The 22,447-nt window shown below is 40.7% G+C and overlaps 1 protein-coding gene across 7 annotated transcripts in view; it reads left to right on the top strand.

Moving 5' to 3' along the window:
- LOC131691114 (eye-specific diacylglycerol kinase) overlaps window positions 1-22,447 on the top strand; it is a 256,899-nt gene that overhangs the window by 179,152 nt on the left and 55,300 nt on the right. For 5 of the 7 annotated variants that reach the window (XM_058977302.1, XM_058977319.1, XM_058977326.1 and 2 more), the window contains 2 exons: window positions 10,988-11,126; window positions 21,584-21,787. In XM_058977302.1, the coding sequence (XP_058833285.1) occupies window positions 10,988-11,126; window positions 21,584-21,787 (343 nt within the window). Of the gene's footprint in view, window positions 1-1,204; window positions 1,249-2,993; window positions 3,311-10,312; window positions 10,826-10,987; window positions 11,127-21,583; window positions 21,788-22,447 lie in introns of those variants that run through there. The other 2 variants (XM_058977342.1, XM_058977334.1) reach the window with 2 other exon arrangements.

The raw sequence follows: 22,447 nt of genomic DNA, 5'->3' as shown, positions 1-22,447 counted from the left end.
ATTGTTCGTACACTAGGATGATGCTTGTATTATTATCATTGTTTCTTTGGTGGTTGGTAATTCGAGTGTAGTTCGAGAGCGGAACGAAAACTAAGCTAAGTGTTCCGATACTGGGCATGTCAGTTGTGATAACGTGAATAATTTGTCACCTTTTAATGTAATTAGAATTGGCCAGGATGAGTGTGAGTTATTCTTGTGTGGAATTCAACCACGTTTTTATTCAGCCTGATTTTCGCCCATCCGAATGAAACTGACAATCTGCACATCACGTAATGAAAAAAAAAACAAAATGAAGGTTGTGTGACAAATTAGATGGCAGATATATTCTTTTAAAAATCCTCAAAAAATTCTGATTTGGCAGGCAATATGTAGCTGTTTCAAACATAACAGTTTATTGCTTCTACCGAGGTTCTCAATGAAAATAACAAGTTTGAATTCTTTTGAAATGATTTTTGTGACTTTCCCCTTCAACGTTACATTTGAGTTTCGAACTATTTGTAATTTATGCAATTGAAACTTGCATACCAGACGGATTAACATTAAACATTTTTTTCGAATCACCTTTTGATATTCTATTGTCAAACTCAATTATTGAATGGTCACAAATTAAATTTCTTGCAAAATAAAAATAAAATAAAAATATCTAGTTTGACAAGCGATATGTAGTTAGAATAGACAAATTTACACTAAAGCGAACTTAGAAAAATTACTGATCTGCCTACTGTAGAACCACCTACCCCTTGAAAACAAACCAGCTGGAACAGCGGGTGTGTACAGGTGGGAGATAAAACCGTGAGCAAGCGATCGAATGAACGACTGAACGAACGCACAGCCATCTGCGAGCGGGTTTTGTTTGTCTTTTCGTCCGAGCCCACCTACCAACGGCTCGCAAACGACGATGCACAGAGATACCCGGTACCCGATCGTAGCAGTCGTTCTCGAAACCCACCCGGTCTAGTCTAGGTTTTGTGAAAGCAACAAGTTTTATTCTTTCTCGCGTTTTATTGCACTGACTAAGCGACACCGACCACCGTGGCGTGAGTGAATGAATGACAAAAGTTTTATTCGCAAGTGGTTCTCGTTTGTTCCTATCTGGACAACATCCGGCACGTGACTATCCCATTCGGTCCGACGCGTTAGGACGTGGTAATTTCTTGGGGAAACAATCTGGCAGTTAGAGGAATGACTCGGTCGACGAAGTAGTAATTCTGTGATATTTATGTTGACGCCTTCCAGTTACTCTGTGCCGTAAGCAGCAATTCCAAAAACAAAACGAACGCCAGTCGGAATCGAATCGAAAGCGCCCCAGATAAGATAAGCTTTGTGTGGTGGATGGAATTGGAAGCGGGTCCCGAATAAATCCGGAACTATGTTTGCCCAGCGCGGCAGGCGAGCTTAATGGTAGTCGGCTGCTTTCTGCCTAGTTGGAAGACGTGAAACGAAGCGGTACGAGAAGGACGATGATGAAGAGGAGGAGGTGGACGCTCCAAAATAAGCGATGGTGTTGTCTCCATTTAGTTTGAGAATTGTTTGCATCGTGACGTAGACGAGTCGGGTTTGTGATTGTGGGAGCTGAACTAGTGTAGTGACAAGGTACCCTGTGGATGACCTTGAAATTTTAGACAAAAGCTTTCGATTGATTGAAGTTGCTTCCAATAAAAATTTTGCTTAGATGTTTAGATAGTCAATGAGTATGCATTTGTTGTATACCTGAGGAGCCTGGCTGAGCTAATATATGGCTTATTTTCTGTTGTAGCATATTATTATGTTTATATTAGTTATGGAATCATCGTTTCGACTTCATCTCATCAGAATCCGACACTAACTTAGTGACAGAACTAAGTTAGCGCCGGATTAACGCTTGCTCCAAAAACGAAAACAATATTTGTGGTTCTGAGCAAACTCCTAGTCCTGCATGATGTCCCGCAAAAAAGAAGTGCTGCTTAAGTTGATGAGAAGCGCCAATCTGGCGCAGGAATCAGGAATCAGAATATATTGGCTCAAATGGCACGTTCCCCGTACATAGTCATTCTGATGAGACGAAATTGAAACGGAAGTTCTATAGATAATTCAGTTATAGGTTTTGTGCCCTTAACGCGCAAATGTGGATCAAAATAATTTTCTCCGGGGTGGTGGAAACTAGTTTTTACCTAACTTATTTTGTAAACGTTCGAAAGGTTCAAGAAGTTTTACGGAAGAAACGTATTGAAAACTACCGGGTGTTTTAGATACTTTAGAAAAAATATTAAAACACTACGAACTCCCGAATGATCTGGTGATCTTAATAGAGATTCTGAAAATATCAAAATTCTTTTTAAAAAAATTAAGAAAAACCTATAAATTTCGTTCAAATCATTTTTTTAATTTACCTGAGCTCCTTGATGTTCAGAAAATTCCTATGAATTTCAACGAAGTCATACGGAAGTCAGAAAAATTCAGAAAATTACTAAAAAATCTTAAAAACATCATGACATTTCACGAATTCCGATGCAGCATCAAAATTTAATCTGACAGAAGTTAACCCTTTAACTGCATCATATTTCACGTCAAGTGCTAATTATTTTCAAGGACATCATCCAAGCTCTGTCATTCATTTCGTGGAACAATGTACAGCACACCGTTGAATACGGCAATGTTAAAATTAGCATTCCCGTATATATTGACAATGACTCCATAGAAGTTCGCTTACACGACTTATCCCCGCACGCCCCTGACATCGTGATTAAAAAATACATGTCACGATACGGAGAAGCGAGTTCCGTCACAGCTGCTGCTTGGAGGAACTTCTTCCCGGATGTTTCAAATGGAGTTGCGTAGCCATTACATGCAGATCAACCGAAAATCGGATTTTTATTCAGAGAACGCTGGTCGCGCATCCAGGATAGATTCCAACGTGCAAATTCTGTAATGAAAGACTACACCACGAAAAACCTTGCACAGAAGCTGCTAAGGAAAGTCCGCCTACTACAATCAAAAACAGCACGCAATCCTCTCACTCTAAACCACAAATGGCTGGAAACCCAATATCTACCGATCTGACAGGAACAAATATTCTTTCAACAACAATCGTGCCCAATATCGTTAGGCCAACAACCAGTACTACCAACAAAGAAGTGAACGCCGAAGAGGACCGATTCACAATAGCGATCAATAAGAAAAAGAAACGAACAAAAACAATCGACCGTAAACAACAAGAAAACAGTATCGATGACGTAATGAATGCGAACAATAACGTGAGAGAAGGCACCAAACAACGCAGCTTCACCACCAAGAAAGAAGCTGTAAACTGTGTGAATAAGACCCATCGACGGTAGTGATGGTCATAATAGGGTTGTTACCCTACATCGGTACACTTCCTAAAGTTCTTGTTTAGTTTTTTGTTTTCTATTATTTTTTTATTTCGATTATAGAGGTTTTAACCTTAAGGTCATTCGTCTCTTCGGGTTAGAAAAATCTCTTATGAAAAATTTCTAACCTTATGTGCGGGGTCGAGACTCGAACCCAGATGCGCTGCGTACAAGGCAATAGATTTACCAACTACGCTACGCCCACCACTCTTTTCTATTAATTTCTGGGCAGCCGGTTGCCGAAAATATCCTATGTTTTCTAAACAAAGAAAATTTGAACTCCTATATTGGATTGCTGATAGAATACGCGTATACGAGCAATAAGAACGCCCATCGAAGGGCATTACAAGGTATTAATAACCTAATGCACAATAGCTTCATATCGCAACTTCAAACTTGAATTGGATCCAAATGAAAACGATGGTGATCGATACTAATCAGATTCAAGTCGTATTGGAACTGTTTGAACCTTCTCATTCTGCTATTCACTGTCGCCAAAGGGCTGATACCACCCAATCTTCGCCTGTCTAAGGACCAAATGACTTAAACTCGCATGGACGCATGAGATAGGAAAATGGCTACCATTGACCTTTTTTTCATTATTTGTTTTTCATTTTCTTTATTTTTTTCTTTTTTTCCAATTATCTACATATTCCAATATGCTATTTCCTTCCTGAAAATAAAGAACTTTATTCGTGAAGGCTTTTTTCTATTTTCTCGATTTAACTTAAATATAATGTTATTTATTTTAATATTTCCATTCCTAAATAACTTTTTCTTCATTTCCTCTCATTTTCTGTGTTTATTAATGTCATTTTATGTATGTTTATTTCATTCGTTCATTTGATTTGATTTTTCGCTTGTTTTTTACTCAATTCTTTTTCGATTTTTTTGGTTTTTTTTAAATAATTTCTATGTTTATTGACTCTGTTATCACATTTATTTGTATTAGTTTTCTAAACTATTTCTTTTATTCGAGGTATTTTTTATTCTCAATTTTCCCATACTACTATTTCTTCCATTTTGTTTTGTTTTTAGCCCTTTTAGATTTTACTTTTATTTTTCTTCCTTCTACGTTATCTATTTATTGACCTTTTTTGTTTTCTTTACTATTTATCCGTTTTCTTTTGATTTGAATTTTCTTTCCTTTTGTTGTATTTTCCATTTTTCCCATGTGAAAATCGCTTACTTGGAGATGACCGAACCGATTTTATGGATCTTAGTCTTAGATGAAAGGTGCAGTGCTCCCACAGACTGCTATTGATCTTTTTGTCCATCAGATTTTCGGTTCCGGAGTTACGGGTTGAAGAGGGTCGGTTACCTAGAAAATTTTCATGCAAATTGGTAATAATATCAAGATAATGCAAAACATATTAAAGGGAATGCAACATTATTCGGATTTGCAATTATAGACCACTACTGTCTAACGAAAGTCACTTTGACCACATTGGCCACCTACGACGGTTCTTGATTCCATATAAGTTGGAACTGAAAAATGCTCAAAGGGGGGAGTAAAGGAAAATTTTAAGATCGAATTTGTATTCTTGATGTCAAATGTCTTTACATTGAAGGAAACATCGAGTTCTCGCAAAACGATTTTACTTTGACCGAAATGAACTTTTTGGGACTTTGTTGATTTTGCACCTTGTTGCCTTTCTCATATAACCTTAAAAATCGACTAGCTGATCCAGGCCAATTAATTTTTTTTATACTGATTGGTTTTCTGGAATTTGAACAGGGGCGTGATACTACACCTCTCCCCTTTAATACTCTCTTTACGTCTCCACCACCCCCTCCTGCACGCTCCCCTCCGCAACACATCCCAAACCCTATCACCCGCCACGCCACAGTGGTCGGAAACGCCAAAAACGTGAACTTAATTCACTAGAGGCCAAACCATCGAATATATTCACAGTGTGTCTTTGGAGGAATTGTTCGTATGAATATTCCCCACAATCTGATAACAATTGAAATTAGGCATGGCTTACTATGATCGAACTAAAAAAATTAACTTTTTATCCTGACGAGGTAGAAAGTTGGTGTCTTCGACAAAGTTTTAGAAATGCTCATAGTGAATAATTTTGTTGAAGAACTTGAGCTTGTGGACTAAAGGTTATCGATTTATAAGGCGTTCTCTATGGCAACCCCCTTAAATCTAGTTTTTTTTATATAACTTTTTTCATTGTGACTTTTCGTGCAAATTATGTTCTAGACAAATGTGTAGGTATCAAAACTACATAATATTGCCGAAGACTGCTTGTAAAAATACTCATTCGTTTAAAAGTTATATAAGACTTTTACATTTTTTTACACCAACTTCAACGATGTATAAGAAAGAAAGGTGCAAACCAAAATGCACGAACAGGCGCTTTTTTCACTGTCTAAAATATGCACAATAAAGGTAAGAAGGTTTGGTGCGTGGCACTCTAGAACCCCCCTTTCTCGCACACTCCGCCCTTCATCCGCCGTACAACAATGTAGGCTAGCGATGAGGTTGGGTACTACACATTTTGTTATATTTCAATTTCATCGTTTGCTTTAATCTTTTTTTTTATTTTTTCTACTTTTTACTATTTTTATTTTTTATTTCCATTACAAATCTTTCAATTTCATTGAATTCCTCCAAATTTTGCTGCTTTCAATATTTTTCGATTTATATTTTGTTTTGTTCAAGCATCTTTTCCATTAATTAATTTTAATTTCCTATTTCGTTCATGTGGCAATTATTCGGTTCTCCATTCTATCCATCTTCTCATTTTGTTTTCGTTTCATTTTCTTATCTTTAATTTTTCATGTATTTTTACTATTTGTGTATTCTTTCTTCTTCTTTTTTCTTTTTAGTTGTTGTTCACAGCTTCCAATTGGTATATTTTTTTGCAAAATAGTCCTATTTTGAACTTTTAACTTTATTCTAAAATTTTTCTACCTCGTTTTCCGTTGTTTTGTTGTTAAGCTAATATCTTTCAAATTGTTGTAATTTTTCCATTTCTTCTTTCTTATTTATTTCTAAAATTTGTTTCCAATTTAATTGATTCTCTTTGGGGTTTTTTTTTGTTTTCCATTCCAATTATTCTTGCAAATATTCAATTTTCTTTCTTTTTTTTTTCTTTTTTACGATTTTATTTTTCGTTGTGTACTATTTTTATCTACATGTCTATACATATGATACATATTGTACTATTTTCAAATGTTTCATTGTTTTTTTAAGTTTTTTCTTAGTTTCAAATTTGTTATTTTTCTGTTTTTTATTCGTCCATTGTTTAATTTCTTTTGCCTTTTATTCCTTCAGTTTATAGTTTTTTCTCCTCACCTTTTATTTTGGTTGTTCCTTACTAATTTCGATATTTTGATTATCTTTTAAATTACTGACGATTTACCTTTCTTCTGTAGAAATGCTTCGCAATCACTCTGAAAACCGACTGTTTAACATGAGATCATATAATGTCGCCGAAAACTATACGAATCAGCTTTTTCCCGCAGCAGCAGAATTTTTTTCAGACCTTGCCATTTTGAAAAATTTGATATTCGCTTTCGGAATTTTTCTGTTCTCATTTCCTCTGTTTTTGCATTGTTTTCCTTCTCAGGAAGTATTTTTGAATGTTGTAACGAAAAAACTGCCTTTTCCCCACTTAATGACTTATTACATTTAACACTTATTTAACTAAATACAAACTACGTCACGAATTGATTTTTTAAATATGTCATCAAATGTTACAATTTATCATATACATTCCTCACAATAAGATAACATAACTCCCTTATTCCATATTGATGTCTTTCCAATTTGTCAACGCTTTTTGTATTTTGCTCCATGTTTATTGTATTTTGTTCTTATTTTTGGCTTCACTTTAATAAATTAATCGATTCTTTGGGTGTTCATCTAATATATTTTATGACAATTTTTGTTAATTTATTTAACTTGTTTTTTCTTGTTATTCTTTTTTCATTTTTGTTATAATATCTATTTTTTCCATTATGAATTTTACTATCCTTTATTTTTATTATTTTTCTCTTTTACTTTACCATTTCCATTCAATCAGTTTTTATCTTCTCTTAATTTCTAATATTTTTACGCAGTATTTTTCCATTTTTTTATTTTATCAATGATTTCCATTTGTGTTTTTGTTTATGCTTATGTTTATTTGTTCATTTTTGTATTTAATACCGTTTTGATAATTTTTATTGGAACTCTATCTTACTTCATCCCTTTTTTTATTTTTTTCTATACCTGTATCTATTTCTTTTTTTGTCACATAATTCCAGTAAGGGCTCTTTTGTTACACTACGACCGTTACGCGTATTTCCCACACCTCTTGTGTGCATTATCAGTATCATTTAGTCAACTTTACTCCTTCTATTGTAATAAGCAGTTATTTTTAGTCTTTAATCGCTTTTTTTATTTCGATTATAGAGGTTTTGACCTTAAGGTCGTTCGTCTCTTCGGGTTAGAAAAATCTCTTATGAAAAATTTCTAACCCTATGCGCGGGGTCGGAACCCGAACCCAGGTGCGCTGCGTACAAGGCAATCGATTTACCAACTGCGCTACGCCCACCCCATTATCGCTTTTTATCCTGTCTATTTTTCAGTACTTAACGATGGTTTTAAGTTTTGTAGTTTTTTTCTGATTTCTGTTTTTCTTTCTGTATTTTTATATTTTCTTTTCATCGATTATCCATCAATTTTATTTTTCCATTCCGCCCATTTTTCTTTTTTTTTCACTTTTTCCATTTTGCGTTGTTTGGTTTTTTTTTTCTTTAACATATTTGACTTTTTGCTGCATATAATTTTTTTCTCTTTATCCTATTTTTGCCAATTCAATATTTTTAGTCGAAATGCGCTTTCATATAATCTATTACCGTAACAATAATAGAATATCCAATGAACACAACAAAAATGTATTCCTTGAACTTTGAGTGTATGCCAAATTGACATAATTTCGATCACACACGCAGCAAATTGATGAACTGTAAGGCGTCACTGCGGCATTACACACCATCTCGCCGGTCACCGCTCCTACTAAATATGAAATAAAGCTCTAATTACCCGAAATATTATTGATTACTCGGAGCCATGAGCGGTCGTCTCTGTGCAAAAGGATAAATTGGGTTTGAATAGAGTCCTGTCGCCCGTCCACCACACCCCTAAATGACCCATTGTCCGAATGGAGCCACACTCATTAAGTAAATGGTGCTATACATTCGGCTGAGCGAGCAAACACACACACACGCACATACACACAAAACAACGCTAGACATGGGAAAAACAGGCAAACTTAAATCAGGCGTGACTTCATGCCGTAATTAGTGACTAGGGTCCAGACTAAGTAGGCTGATGTGATAATATCCCTTTTGGTTTGGTTTGTGTGAGTGTGCGTGTGCGTGTGCGCGCGCTGTTTGTGGACACGCGATGTTGACTCAGTTCACCAATGGGCAACGTTTGTTTGTGTAATGTAAACACGTTGACTGGACACGCACAGAGTGTGCCTAGTTTACACAGCTGATCATCCGTCATATGTGCCTTTGTGGAAGTGCATTAGTTATCGAGTACGCTATACATATGGTCGGTTGTGCAAACATCAACATTGCAGGAAACTATCAGTTGGCGCTGAATGTGATGTTGCCCGGACTCTGCATTACCGACACAGTCCATAAACCTTTGTGTTTGATTGTAAACAAATTGCGAATAATTTTCAAATGGACCTGTGACATTTGCACATTTAAATTTAAATGCAATTTCGGAACTGGCATCTTGCGGGGAACATGAATAATTAAAAAGCTACAAACAAGCTCGCTGTCCCCAGCACACACACACACACTCATACCAATAATAATCCATTTAGCCGCAAGCTGCTGCTGTTACTTTTTATGAGCTGATGACAGCCCAAATACTGTGTGTCGTTTGACCGCATCGACTTTCCACTTGTGGCCTGGTGAGCAGGGATTCCACATTCGAAAGGATGGAAAGCAGCGGTGGAATGGGGGAGGATGCAATTTATGGAATTGGTAGCCGCAACAAACAAGAATTAACCGTCCTTTTATCCTCGCTCGTTCGGGGACGGTGTTCCGTTAGGGCGATTCCGGGAAGTTCGTAATGATTTCCCAGATAACTGGTGGGACAAGCTGTTGGCGGCGAGTCGAATTGTGCACCACCACCACCGACAATTCGTGAGCTTATGAGTTGGAAGCTTCCGTTTCGTCGACGGTACCATCGATTAATGTTTCATGGGCTTCCGTGTCCGCATTGGTTGGTTGAATGGGATGGGTCGATCCGGAACATGCTTTCCGCAGCAGCAGCAGCGACAAACGGATAGGTGCTCCGGGGTACTTTGGAGCATAAATTGTGTTTTGTTGCAGATAATAAACACTGCCCTCCCAGGCGTTTGTTATTACACCAATTCGAAACTAATTGGTCCCAATGAAAAGCTGGGAGCTGTTATCGTTTCGTTTTCGGAAGTTGGACTACGTGCAGGTCGTGGCCGTACGACGAAGAATATTTAATGGTAAAAACAGACGCCGTGCAAAGCGTGCCAATATTGGTTCGTCATTCTATGGTAGGCGAAGCTCAGTATGTAATTTCCTATCTGACGGAACACCGCTTTTTGCGTTTAATTAAATCTAAGGGGGGATTGGGTCACTTAGGGAAAAACGTTTGTTGTTTTCAATCTGCTGGAATGGCGCATTCCAAGAGTGTGCAGGATCGAACCGTACCTCTGTGGCTTTTTTTACAGCGGCGTCCGATCATTTGGCCGAATGCCATTTAGCCGAACGTTAATTGATCGAAGGCCATTCGATCGAAAAGGTTAATTGACCGAAGAGGTCAGTGGGCCGAATGCCAACTGGCCAAATGCTGTTTGGACATTTTTCGTCTTGGAATTTTGTTTCAATACAACCAGATACCGAAAACCTTTCTAAATAGAGATACACCATCGCTTAAGCTCCACTCCGATTGAACCCTAATTCGACAGTGATTGTGATCTAACCTCAACGAACAAAATGGTGATAATAATCAGTTCCAAAGCCAACCGGCTCTGTTTCCCGTGCGGCTATGGTTCCCTATTTTCGACCGGATGCACGAAACCAAGAAAAAAACGACGCCGTGTACTACCTGCGATCGTACCCAAGTCCTGCTCGGTGAGTGTAGTCGGAAGTTGCCTGGTTCGACGGCAACCGTCCAATGCCGCCAGCATCCGACACCGGCCAACTTGCAGTGCTCGGGTGTACCGAAGGAGTTGCAGCTGTCCGGTACCCACCGCCGCTAGTTCTAGTGGTGGTAGTGGTTGTGTTACCGTGTCGACTATTTCTACTTCTGGGGCTGGGGGTACTCCGGTTCCACAACGAGTGTTCAGTTACTATGGACGGACATTTGCAGGTTCGCAGTTTTCCCGAACGGAATCGGTGAAACGGTTCGGTCGAGGCTGGTCCGGTCGAAGAAAAGCCGTTCGATATCGGGATCGGTCGCTGCTGCCGTTTAAGCTCAGGTATATTGGTTTTGTTGGAAACTGAAAGTAATGATCTATTCTTATATGAGTAACCAAAGAAGTATTTATGTCAGCCAAATTTTGCGCCCTCATTTATGTAATTGCAACGCAGTTCCCTCAACAGACTAATTCATTTTTTTTTCTATTTTCCGTTCATTATAGAAAAACCAGTGCCGATTCCCACGGACGTCAGATCAGGTGTACCCCGGATTGGAGCGAGAATGCAGTGTCCGGAGACCACCTCTGGGTGACTACGTCGGTGTCCGGCGATTGCTGCTACCTAGGCGATAGCGAATGCACGGTAGGTGTACAAATTTACCACTTTTATGGAACGTTTATTATTTTTGTTTTTTTAAGCATTTAGAGGCTTTAACTCCATAGATCCGCCTTGCGAAAATGGAAAAAAATAACACATGTTGGTGGAGAGACACGAAATACGTTGTGAGCATCTGGGTGTACCCAACTCTGAGCCGCGATAGTCCCGTTGTTCCCTTCTACCGCGCTGAAGGGATCTGGTACATAATTTTCCCGAAGAGAAAATTTTGGTTGAACCAATTTGCACATAAGGACAAAACATCTAACTTAGAAAAGTTAGATTTTAATGTTTCGTGTTCCATCCGTCACTCCAACTTGCTGCCAGTTGGACGATATATCCAAACTAACACCAAATTAGCGCCAGTTAGACACTAAATCCAAACAGTTCACACAACATGTGTTAATGTCTAAAGCAACTGGCTAATACCGAGTGATGTTTCTGTTAGACAAGCACAGAAGCTCTGGGTCGCTGACGAGTATAAGGAAACGAACTATTGTCTTTTAGCAGGAGAGCCAAACGCCTGAGAATATGCAACATTTAATTTTTTCAATTGGCTCAATATTTTTACGGCCGGGTGAGACTTCGGCTGGCGTGTCTTTCTCTGGCCGCTTGGAGATCAACCTTTCCATTGTCGTCGATGCTTCAGTGCCCGGGGACCCAAAAAATTGTGGTGAGTGGGCCACACAGTACAGACTTCGATAGTCTGGATGATGGAGTGGCGGGATGTCCACGACTCATGGGCGGCAATAACCGTCAGAAAGTCAGACAGCACAACGATGGGTGTATCTTACGATTTCTGGAACATAGCGAGCATGATAGCCGACACCTGGTGCGAGTAAGCGGAAGAAGAGTCCTCCTATTCCTCTTACTATTATTCTAACCTCATCATCGATTTTGGAGCCTTCGGTGAATATCCACACGTAGACGCAAGTCTGAAGATAGGCTTGTGTATAGGTTGAGTCTGCGGCCGTGCCAGGCCCGGTAGCAGATCCACGTCTGTATATTCCCGATAGATCTCGTTGCATGTCTGTAGCTGGTAGCAGTCTTCTACTGCTGGACGTTCCAAAAATCTCAGTGCTCTTGTAGGGATGGTGGGTGTAGTCCGACGAAAGAGGAGAAGATTGACCTCCACGTAGTTCTGCTGTGATGCAGCCCAGAAACAGCGTGGATTGTTTCTTAGTGTAGGGAACATAAAAAGTTGATAAGACCTTCCATATTGCAAGACGTCATCTGTACCCCTTAGAATATCTTGCTGTGGACTAGTGCCTAGGTAATGTTCAGTGCAGTACGACGATCGCCGAGAGTTGATTGTTTTACTTAGTCGCAACAGACTGTTATCTGACGGTCTCATGTTATCTCAGGATCTTCTATTCCTTACGGTATGGACGGAGCCAGCAGAATCGGCCTTCCTTGTTGCCATGTGATTTGTGGAGATGCAGTGCGTATCCACGCTGTTGGCAGGTGACATATTAAGGCCGACTGGTACCTTTCATCGGCTCACCGTACTTACGGCACCTTGAAGTTTACGACGGGTTCGTCCGACGGTCCTTTCCATTGTGACCAGCACGGTGTTAGACGGCGTAGACGAAAACATAGATCTCCATGGACAGTATTGCGAATGATGATTTTATGGTCACCAGGAATAGTGTGACAGCGATAGACAGATCCCTTGGGAATCTTGTTGTTCCTCGGAGAGGCCTCGAATTAGGCACCCTCGATTCCCAACCGGAAGATTGGATTGGTAGTCGCTTGAAAACCGCCCAGGTTTCTGGCGGTCCCCTAGTTGACCAGCTGCTGTTACAGTATTCCATAACGCCACAAGCCGACGTACAGATTGGTGTACCACCTGTGGTAAGCTGGCGAGGTAAGCACCGATTCCTGCTTCATGTCGATACGCCAACTGTCGTTGATCCAAGAGTATACGCTCCTTCAGTACATCCATCAAACGTCTATTGATCATTCGTCCTCTCTTCCATGAAGCTCCATGAATACAGGCGAATGTCGGAGTAGAGAATAGCCGGCAGACCTACCGTACACAAAGGTCACTGATGAATGGCTGATTGTATACTTGACCTGAATCGGATTCGAAACGAACGAGCCTACTTTGCTTGATTCGTAGGAACGCAGGTGTAAGGACGGCGTCTGCAGTCAGGGAAGCGAAGTACCTGCGTAACTGATTCAATCTACCCGACTGTAGAACCACCGCCTTCGATGGATTGTTCAAGGTGGCGTCTGGTTGTACGTAACCTAGATAGCGAAATAGTCACTGTTGCATGGGTAGGCAAGATCAGTACCCCCATAAGATCCTAGCCGAGCAAATAGTGCCGTCTATAGCGGATTCCGTCAGCTCGTGGAGAAATGTCGAACTGCCGTCGTTGGGTATAACGGCATCGTTGTTGTGGTGCCCGTTCACATCTTCGATGATGGTGAACGGGGTCTCAACTTGGTTTATGGGCCGCTGAAATTTGCAACCCACATTCCGTGTACCGCACGGAAAAAGGAAGGGATATAACGGTGCACTGGATTCCTGAATCTTTAGTGCGACGGCTACTAGTTCGGTATCCTGATGGCCGGACCCATTGTCCAAACCCACGAGTATCGGTGTCCAAACCATGTTCATCTGATCCCGTATGTACGTATCCTGCAACGCCAAACAGGTGACCTGTGTCTAAGCAATTATCCTTTACAGCTCACCTAGGCATCCTCGCAGGCCACTTCTGTTCCAGTGGATGGCCAGTTTTGTTGATTTGATCTTTGAGGTGGTAGAGTGGAGGCTAGCCGCACTATTCCGATCAAAATTTGTTAAGGGATCGCTGAGGGGTTCTGATAACCTCCTACGGCGTTGTTGTGAATGCCTGCGAGAAATATACAAACCGCAGACAGTTCTAGTCTAAGTATACTATATTGCGAGCTTACCCGGAGAGATGTTGGGTCTTCCGCATCCATAGTTGTCGGGGGCGCATTGCAACGAGTTTACCATGGACGGGGTAAACTCGGTGAGAAGGACGTGTTGTCGCCGATCACATTTTTATTCGAGCTGGTAGGGTCACTGTTCAGGGTACGGTTACTCCCGTCTTGGTCAGAATTGGTTTGTTGCCGCTGTTTTTGCTGGGTGCTTCTATGCTGAAGACCTTTCCGGCAGTTGTACCTGGGGTAATTTTGCCGGTAGATGGATTTCGATCAGGGTTAAGTGTGCTGGTACTTACCCCGGGGTGTGCCCAGGTGTCTCGCACCAGCAACCGCCGAGGAGCGGGTATCGCTACAAGGCGGGTCAGAGTCGGCATGGTGTGCGTCACGGTTGGATACTGGATTCCTGAATGCTCTTCAAAGCACTGGGTACCAAGAGCAACCGGGAACCTGGCTTAGGTCTTGTTGTACTCGTTGCTCTTGGTAAGTGTAAGTGTCCCGGCTGAGACTTCTTCCCGAAAGCCCGCTGAGTGGGCGATCCTGAACCGGTTCTAGTTGTAGTTGTGTGCTTGCTCTTCCTATTTTCGGTGTCGTTTTTGAGGTTATCGCGTTCTTCGTTGCCCAGCAAAACGGAGGTTTTTGGCGGTCTTAATTCCTGTCCCGGTTGAGATTACTGTTTTGGTGGATTTTAAGGACTTCGGTGTTGTTGGCTTGTGATGGGTGCTGACGAATCTATAAGATGGATGCTAATGGGGTTGTTAAAGGTTTTCTTCTGTAGGGGCTCCAATGGCTTTTTGTCAACAACTGCCGGAGGTTCATCGGACGTACGCGGAACTTTTCTGGTTAGGGTCAATACAGGCGACCACGGATTTTTCTTATCCGCGTTTAATTTAATAAGTTACTTCTTTTCCGCTTCAGGGAAGGAAAGATTTTTAGAAACTTTCACTTTAATAATGGCCTCTTCTTCAATATATTTAGGACATCTTTTTGTTCTAGTTGAGTGCTCGCCATTTCAGTTTGTGCCCTGCCTTATCGGGACGTTGGTGCATAGGTTGTCTCGGTTTGATGGGTGGTTCAGTCTGCAGTTCAGACAAATTTTCTGGTTGGGACACATGTCAGTGAGTACCAGACCGAGATGAGAAGATGAGAGACCTCTTCAACTCGTTTAATCTCAGCAGGACGTTGTACGCCTTTTCTGGAGTTTGTTCTTAAGACTTATCGGGTTCCTCTAACCTCTTCCGTGGCCGAAACCACCTTTGTCCGGCCGTATTCTAACATAGGGTGTACCGATTTCAATATCGTGAAAGCGTTGGTGATCAGCCAGGAATCGACTACACATTCGATTTTATAGCTCGCACTAGCAGGGTCTGCTTGTCGATGATATCTCCCGAGTTTAAGGTAAAGTCCGACTCAAAAAGGGACTGCTTTTTCCTGGAGCGTGAGTGAGAAAGGAATTCCCCATTTAATTGAGGGGGTGTTTGTGGCTCAACCCACCTTTTGCGCGATGCAATCGGGAAGAGGTGTTAGATATAGCTCTCTGCTCTGACAGTATTACGCATGTTGGCCATTAAAACGTAATCCCAAATCTACGAACTAAAAACCTCTCCGAAGAACAATAAAACTGCTGAATTAATCTTTCGTAACATTTGACGTTCTAGAGGTAATCGTATACGAGCACGTCATTCTGCTCTCCAGTCCCGAGTTTCAAACTTTCTGTACCAAGCAGTGCACTCATTATAGTCGTAGCACGTTGGACATAGCTTATGTTGTTTAAATTGATACATATGTTATCGAAAGTAAGAGAACCAACTTTCTTTACAGTAAGGTCTCCAACCCACACTCAATTTTCTTCGATTTATCTACACAATAATTTCAAAAGGAAACTCTGTTTTGAGTAAGAAACCATAAGTTTTATGTGAAGCTAAGAACATACAAACTTTTGCATTAAAGTACAGCTCATGGTTGAAAAAAGGAGAAAATTTTCGGCAGTCTTGATTATCTTTCAATAATTAGGATCAGTTCAGAATTAGGTATCAGAAACCATACAACAAAGCATTGGTAATTTTTCCTTTTAAACAATAGCTATTCTTTGATAGAAAAGATATGAAAATCTCTCTTTTAAATTACATAAATCTTTAGTTGATAAATTGTCATTATGCCAATGTTCACTGTACTAAATGAAAATTATGCCAAATCACGTTTACGCCAACCGATTTATTCCAAATGACTATTGTACCAAATGAGCCCTAATTTATCGTCCTGCATACATTCATGTTTCGCCAGGTAACATAAGAAGCGGTATATGGCCCACTGAAGCTTCGAAAGGTACTTCTCGGCTCTCAAATATTATATCATCTTAGGATCGACGTCATGGAATCGTGACGAATCAACTTTCGACGCAGACTCGAACAATGAACTGAGAATTTATTACACGAACGTCTGAGGAATATGAACAAAAGTTCACGAAGTTTTCCAAGTAATCTTTTCCAATTACGGCTTAATTGCTCTAACCGAGACCTAGTTAGATGATAGGATAGATTCTTACCAGATTTTTGGCGATAGCTATGCTATTCATAGAAAAAAATCGCAGTAAATTATGTGGTGGTGGCGTGCTCGTCACTGTATCCTACACATTGAACAGCTTCGTTGATTCAACACGTGTTGACGTTTCGCTTTAAAGCTGTCCTTTCTTGCCTTGGAGGCAATTACTGCGCATTATTGTTGTCTTAGTGAGCGAGACTGCACTAGCCGGCTGTCAGGTCCACGAAGCTGCTAAACCTCTTTCTGTAATAGATGCAATTCACCCTACCGTTGAAATTAGTGTCTGTCGAAACTTGATTATTTTAAGGATATCCCAAATAATCATGGTCTTAACTTTCACCGAGTTGATTCCTTGAAACTTGAACCAGCATTCCTTCATACAGATTGCCATACACTTAAGCAATCGGAAGAAATTAACTGTGCTGTTGAATGCTTCACTACCGTGATAAATGTTCGCTTGACTGATTATGATCCTCTGCGTAGGCCAACTCGTTAACCATCATGGGTTATTGGAAATCTACGACAAACCTGTCAGATCTAAGGTATTTCGAATGTATTGCCGTACACGTTATCAGTTCGCCAGACATCGTTTTGCGCTAACGAGTAATTATTATCGATCCCACCAACGAAAATCTACAGTGCCTTCTTCTTATTGCATCATCTGACCGCGTGTCAACATGCTTCTCATTCGACAAGCGAACGACGAATGAAGAACAAAAATTCAGGCGCGCTTTACATAGCTTCCCAATATTCGATTATGTCCCTTAGGTGCTCCATATTGACGATTCTGCCTGATATAGATTGGAACATTTTGGTTCGTGTCGTGCTCCCGAAAATTTTCCTGAAAATCAGTGTATTGAGCCAATTTTAGAAGTCATACATACTTTAAAATTTAATACCAAATTAGTGCATGTTTTTCCAACCGATTACTGCAAACATTATGTAATTCAGTTCAGTACAATGACAGTTACTGACGTTTAAAAATTCTACCTTCTATTTCTTCCAAATTTATGAGAAGGGGTCCCCAAATTGCAATGCAATTCGCAGTCACGTCAAAAAGAACATCGAAGTAATGTTGAAAAAAGTGTCGAAAACGTATAGAAAATTGGATAGTTATGAGAATTTCAGGTTGGCGGGTACCCTTTCGACTTGTCACAACTGAAAAACCCGGAACTCTTTCCTGGAGTACTCGCTTACTGTATCATCCATTTTATTCGCTAGAATTTTGTGAATTAAAATTTGGAAATGTGCCCTGATTCCCAGCCGGACATATGACGCTCAAATGTCTATTGATCTGATTCGTTAGCTCGAATCGTATCTGAGAGATCGCTAACATATAGTGCAAATTGGATACGTGTTTTCTGTTCCGTTTTCAAAAAAAAATCGGGTGTTCCTCAAGGAAGCAATTTGGGACCACTCTTGTTCTCACACTTTATTAATGAACTAGCAGCAGTATTACTGCCGGGGTGTGGTATAAAGATTCACCAAATTTTCCTCAGCTTACCTTCAGAATGCATTGTGTACATCCGCTCAAATGCGCAGATGTTCAGTGAGATTCCCGTCGAAGTGGAAGATAACCAGTAAACTGATGACAAAACACCTTTGTCGCCCTGGGCTTTGCAATTCCTGGGCCGTCGCATTTGTGCCTAGGGAAAACTGATGAATAAACATCATTCGACCGTCTCAAAGGTCCTCTAAACTTTTTACGAGCGGACAGGGCCGAGGGAAACATTAAAATAAAATTGAATCAACGGAAATGGGCCGAGAGAATATATGGAAGCGACGGATAGAATTAAGCGAGTCTGAAAAACTTCATCAGATACAGATGTGTGAATCATTTTGAACGAGAAAGTGATGTTCCTGGTTCGGCTCGTAGTATTTCCATTGTCGGCTTGAAAAGAGGTCTATCTTATCAATTCAATTTTCTTTTTTCGGCAGTATACTCTCAAATTGATTGTTAAAACTCACATCAATCCAAAACTTCAATATGCTTATCTAACCCTTCGGTTAGGGCCCTCCAATTCCCAATACCGCATTCACTGTCAGATATTGAATATTTAAAGCACCAATCTACATTCCCATATATCTATCACTCAAATTGCTTCCCCCTTTTATTCTCCGCTTGAAATCTTCAACCTCTACGACCAAACCATCCACAATTTGGCAGTATGACAGAGGAGCGTCAAATTCCATTACGGCTCCATCAGTCAGCCCTTTTCCAGCACCTCCTCCTTCTAGCTCTGACTGTCTATTCGACGCCCGCCTGTACCACCAAATTCCAAACCATCCTGTTGGTAGTAGGCCGTGGCCGTATTTGGAAAATGAAGAAAAAAAAACACCGACTACGGTATTTTCCTTAAGCAAACTCGAGCTGACGTACGACGTGGATGCCTTTTTTGTTTTCATTTTTTTCCGATAGTCACTCGTCCGTGGCAATCGTGCTGGGAAACTGCTCTTCAGTTCATAATCTTCTTTTATGAGTCTTGTCATGATGGATTCGGAACAAATGTGGAAATTGCTGGACGGACTATCGTAGCGTAGTGGAACCAAGTTTTTTATAAATTGAACAAACTGATACCGATTACAGCAATCATTTTCACATGTCAACTTTGAAATATTATTTCCAATCATAGTTGCTGTAGCTCGAACGAGTGACTCATTTTTGACAGTACATAAATGATTGATTTTCTGTGAGGAAATTAGGACAGTTTGTGGGGGCCTATCGATTCAAACCTAGTTCAAATTCGTTTAAGGAAGCCTATCAAATGTATTTCAAATTATACTGCTCCTGCGGTTATGATTTGATCAACTGTGATAATCGAAACATGATTGCTTTGCCCCCGGCTCTCCCTGAATTAATTTTGATGCAATTCAATGGAACATATCACGCATACATACTGACACTTATCACCACTTACGCACCATTTCACACACTGCGTAGTGTCTATATAAATGGGAAATGTCATTGACACAGTTGATTGTATTTATTCATCTGCCACAACTTGATTACGCTTTTATTGGATTTCGATGTAATGAAGCTAGACTAAACTAGAACTATACATCACTGGAGTACGGGGGAGCTTCAGGCCGGAAAAAGGAAAGGTGAAAATGGGGCGAAACTGTCCGAAATTGGCTTGGATGAACCTCGTTTATTACTTTCTGACCTGATGAGGGGGGTTGTGCATGGTGCCGGGAGGAGGAAGTATTAACACTTTACTCCTTAGAGACACTCGAACGGCAGTGCAATGAAACAGGACTAATAGGATTATTTTCGAATTGTCGAACTCGTACGAGCAAAGGTTGCCTGCCCGGCGGTAGATGCTTTTATATTTATTTTCTGTCGGTCTTTGTCTGCAATGTGAACTGAAGCACTTAGGCGTGTTCCACGAAAAGGTTTCTGTAGGTGACAGGCAAAATAGGCTAGCATGTAGGTTAGGAACCTTATCTTGTGGGGAAAGAACTTCCGTATATTCCCGTACATACTTAGCATGTAGACTTTTTTACTACACATCGATTCTTTTCGGTTCCATTATAATGCTGTAAACCTGAATTTAAAATTATAATACCGTGCAAATTATAAATCCTCGCCTAAGATGTTTTGTTACGATGGTGGATAAAAGCATAAAGATCCTCAAAAACGTATAGAAAACAAACATTATCCAAACCACTCAGACGCTACAATGCGTATTTCCCACGCTATTCAATCCTCAATCTGTCAGGGCTCCAGTTGACTATACCCAATTAATCAATAAGTTTAATACGCAGTTAAAGTTAATTTTGAAAGATGCTGATGAACCACCGTATGAATACTAAATGATAGAAGACTAGGACAAATTAAGCAAATTGCGGCAAAAAGGGGTTTTTTCAACCAAAACCATGTTCCCATTCCCAGTTCCCACTCGCACAAATCCGTGAAAACCTGTCCGTCATTTCCGAGAGCTGACATTCGTGTCGTATCACTCACTCGAAATTAATGCAGGAGTCACAGCTTTTCCACTTTGATTCACACACAGCCACGCTCACCTGCCAGCTCGAATCACACATATGAGAGTAGGTAGACACAAGGCACTTTTCGGGGCTGTTCTTTCGCGTCAACAAGCCCAGCTTACGGCAACCTTCACTCACAGACTCTGCCGTTGGTTGGTTGGCTGGTTGGTTGGTTTGTATAACGGACCCACTCGAGTGGTGATGGTGATAGTGGTAGAATGCAGCTTTCGAAAATGACTTTCAGCCGAAAGTCTGCTGCCACTTTCAAGTGTCTCACTCTTATCGTCTGCTGCAGTTGAATTCGACACGGAAGGAAATGATTGACAGTTCCTATTTTGACACAGCGGTGCTTTACCCCTTTTGTTATGCAAATTTTCAAAAATAAATGTCCGCAAATTGAATAAAAGCATATCTTATTTCGGAACAAACAACCATTTGAGTTCGCAATTTTACCGGCGGATTTATTCGCGTGTGCACTTGCAAGCGGAGCAAGTTTGAGATATCACTTTATGGATTAGCTACGATGTCAACTATATCACCACAAGCATCCACCTCACAGAGGATGCCTGCGGTGATGTACTGTCGCTCTGTATCCTTCTCTATCTGACTCCAATCTCGGTGCACCATGAACGGTGCAAACGCGAAGAATATTATCGTGAGTAGATTTTGCTTTCAGTTGGTTAAACTTTGCTATATACAATGTTAGGCATCAAATTACTGCGTAGTTTAACGCGAGAAATACGATTATTATATGGCTTAGCGCCAATCGGCTAGACTCGGCTGTTCTCCTCACTGTTAGGTGAACGGGACCTGAAAATTCTCGTTACGTTCAGTGAATGAGATTATACAGATTGCCGTTCACCTGTTCTAGTAGCTACACTTTCCCACCATGGCTCCGGATTCCGTCTATATTGATCCACTCCATTATAAAGCAATAATTGACAATCGATTAACCCTTAGCGTGCTTCGGTCTGATAGTAATCAATCTTTTCTCGTTATCTCCGCAGAAACACGGCCCCAGGATGAAGTGCGCCGCGTGCAAGATTATCGCCCACGCCAGCTGCATCCCGGCGCTAATGGAACGGGCCCAGCTGCAGTGCAAACCGACCTTTCGGGATGTGGGTGTCCGGCAGTACCGGGAGCAGACCAAGACAACCCACCACTGGATCCACCGGCGGACCGAGAAGGGCAAGTGCAAACAGTGTGGAAAGGTAAGTGGTTCGGCTGTCCGCGGCCGCCTGTTGTATCGCTTGGGGAAGGAAGTTGGTTCATTAATCGATTATGTAGTTATTAGTTTCCCACGGGGCTGACGGCTAAGGGTCTCGTTGTGTTGGGCAATGTGGGTGGTACTTGTTAATTTCCGTCTGGTAGTGTTGATTGTTGAACTTGAGTTAACCGTCTCCTCAAATTATTTTTTGAAGGTTTCAGAAAAAAATTCCAAACAGCGGCTCAGCTACGATTGACAGATGGGCAATAATTCGAAAAACAATAATGAAGAGTGCCCTAGATAATATTTGGGAAATATTTTTTTTTTATTTGGCAAACATTGAAATCCTATTCTGCTTTCCCTAACACGGACATCAACATTAATGTAGCAACTGTTACAAAGTTCCTAAGCAAGCCGCCTGAAGTGAAAGTGAGGTAAGCTACAGTGAGTTAAAGTTTACTATGGTGTCGCAAATTATGGATAAAAAAATGAAATAGCATTTGAAAGAAAACTACTGTTGGATACATTTTTTCGAGATAACCCAAAAACATCAAAGTGAGTAAGCAGAAAGTGTTAAAGTGTATGCGCACATGAAAAAAAAGAAATAGCATTGGAAGGAAAAGTATTTCGCGAGATCAATCACCGACTAGAGGACAATTATTCA

Source organism: Topomyia yanbarensis, chromosome 1 (genome assembly GCF_030247195.1).
Source record: "Topomyia yanbarensis strain Yona2022 chromosome 1, ASM3024719v1, whole genome shotgun sequence".
Classification (NCBI taxonomy): Eukaryota; Metazoa; Arthropoda; class Insecta; order Diptera; family Culicidae; genus Topomyia; species Topomyia yanbarensis.
This window is presented reverse-complemented; position numbering and strand designations above follow the sequence as displayed.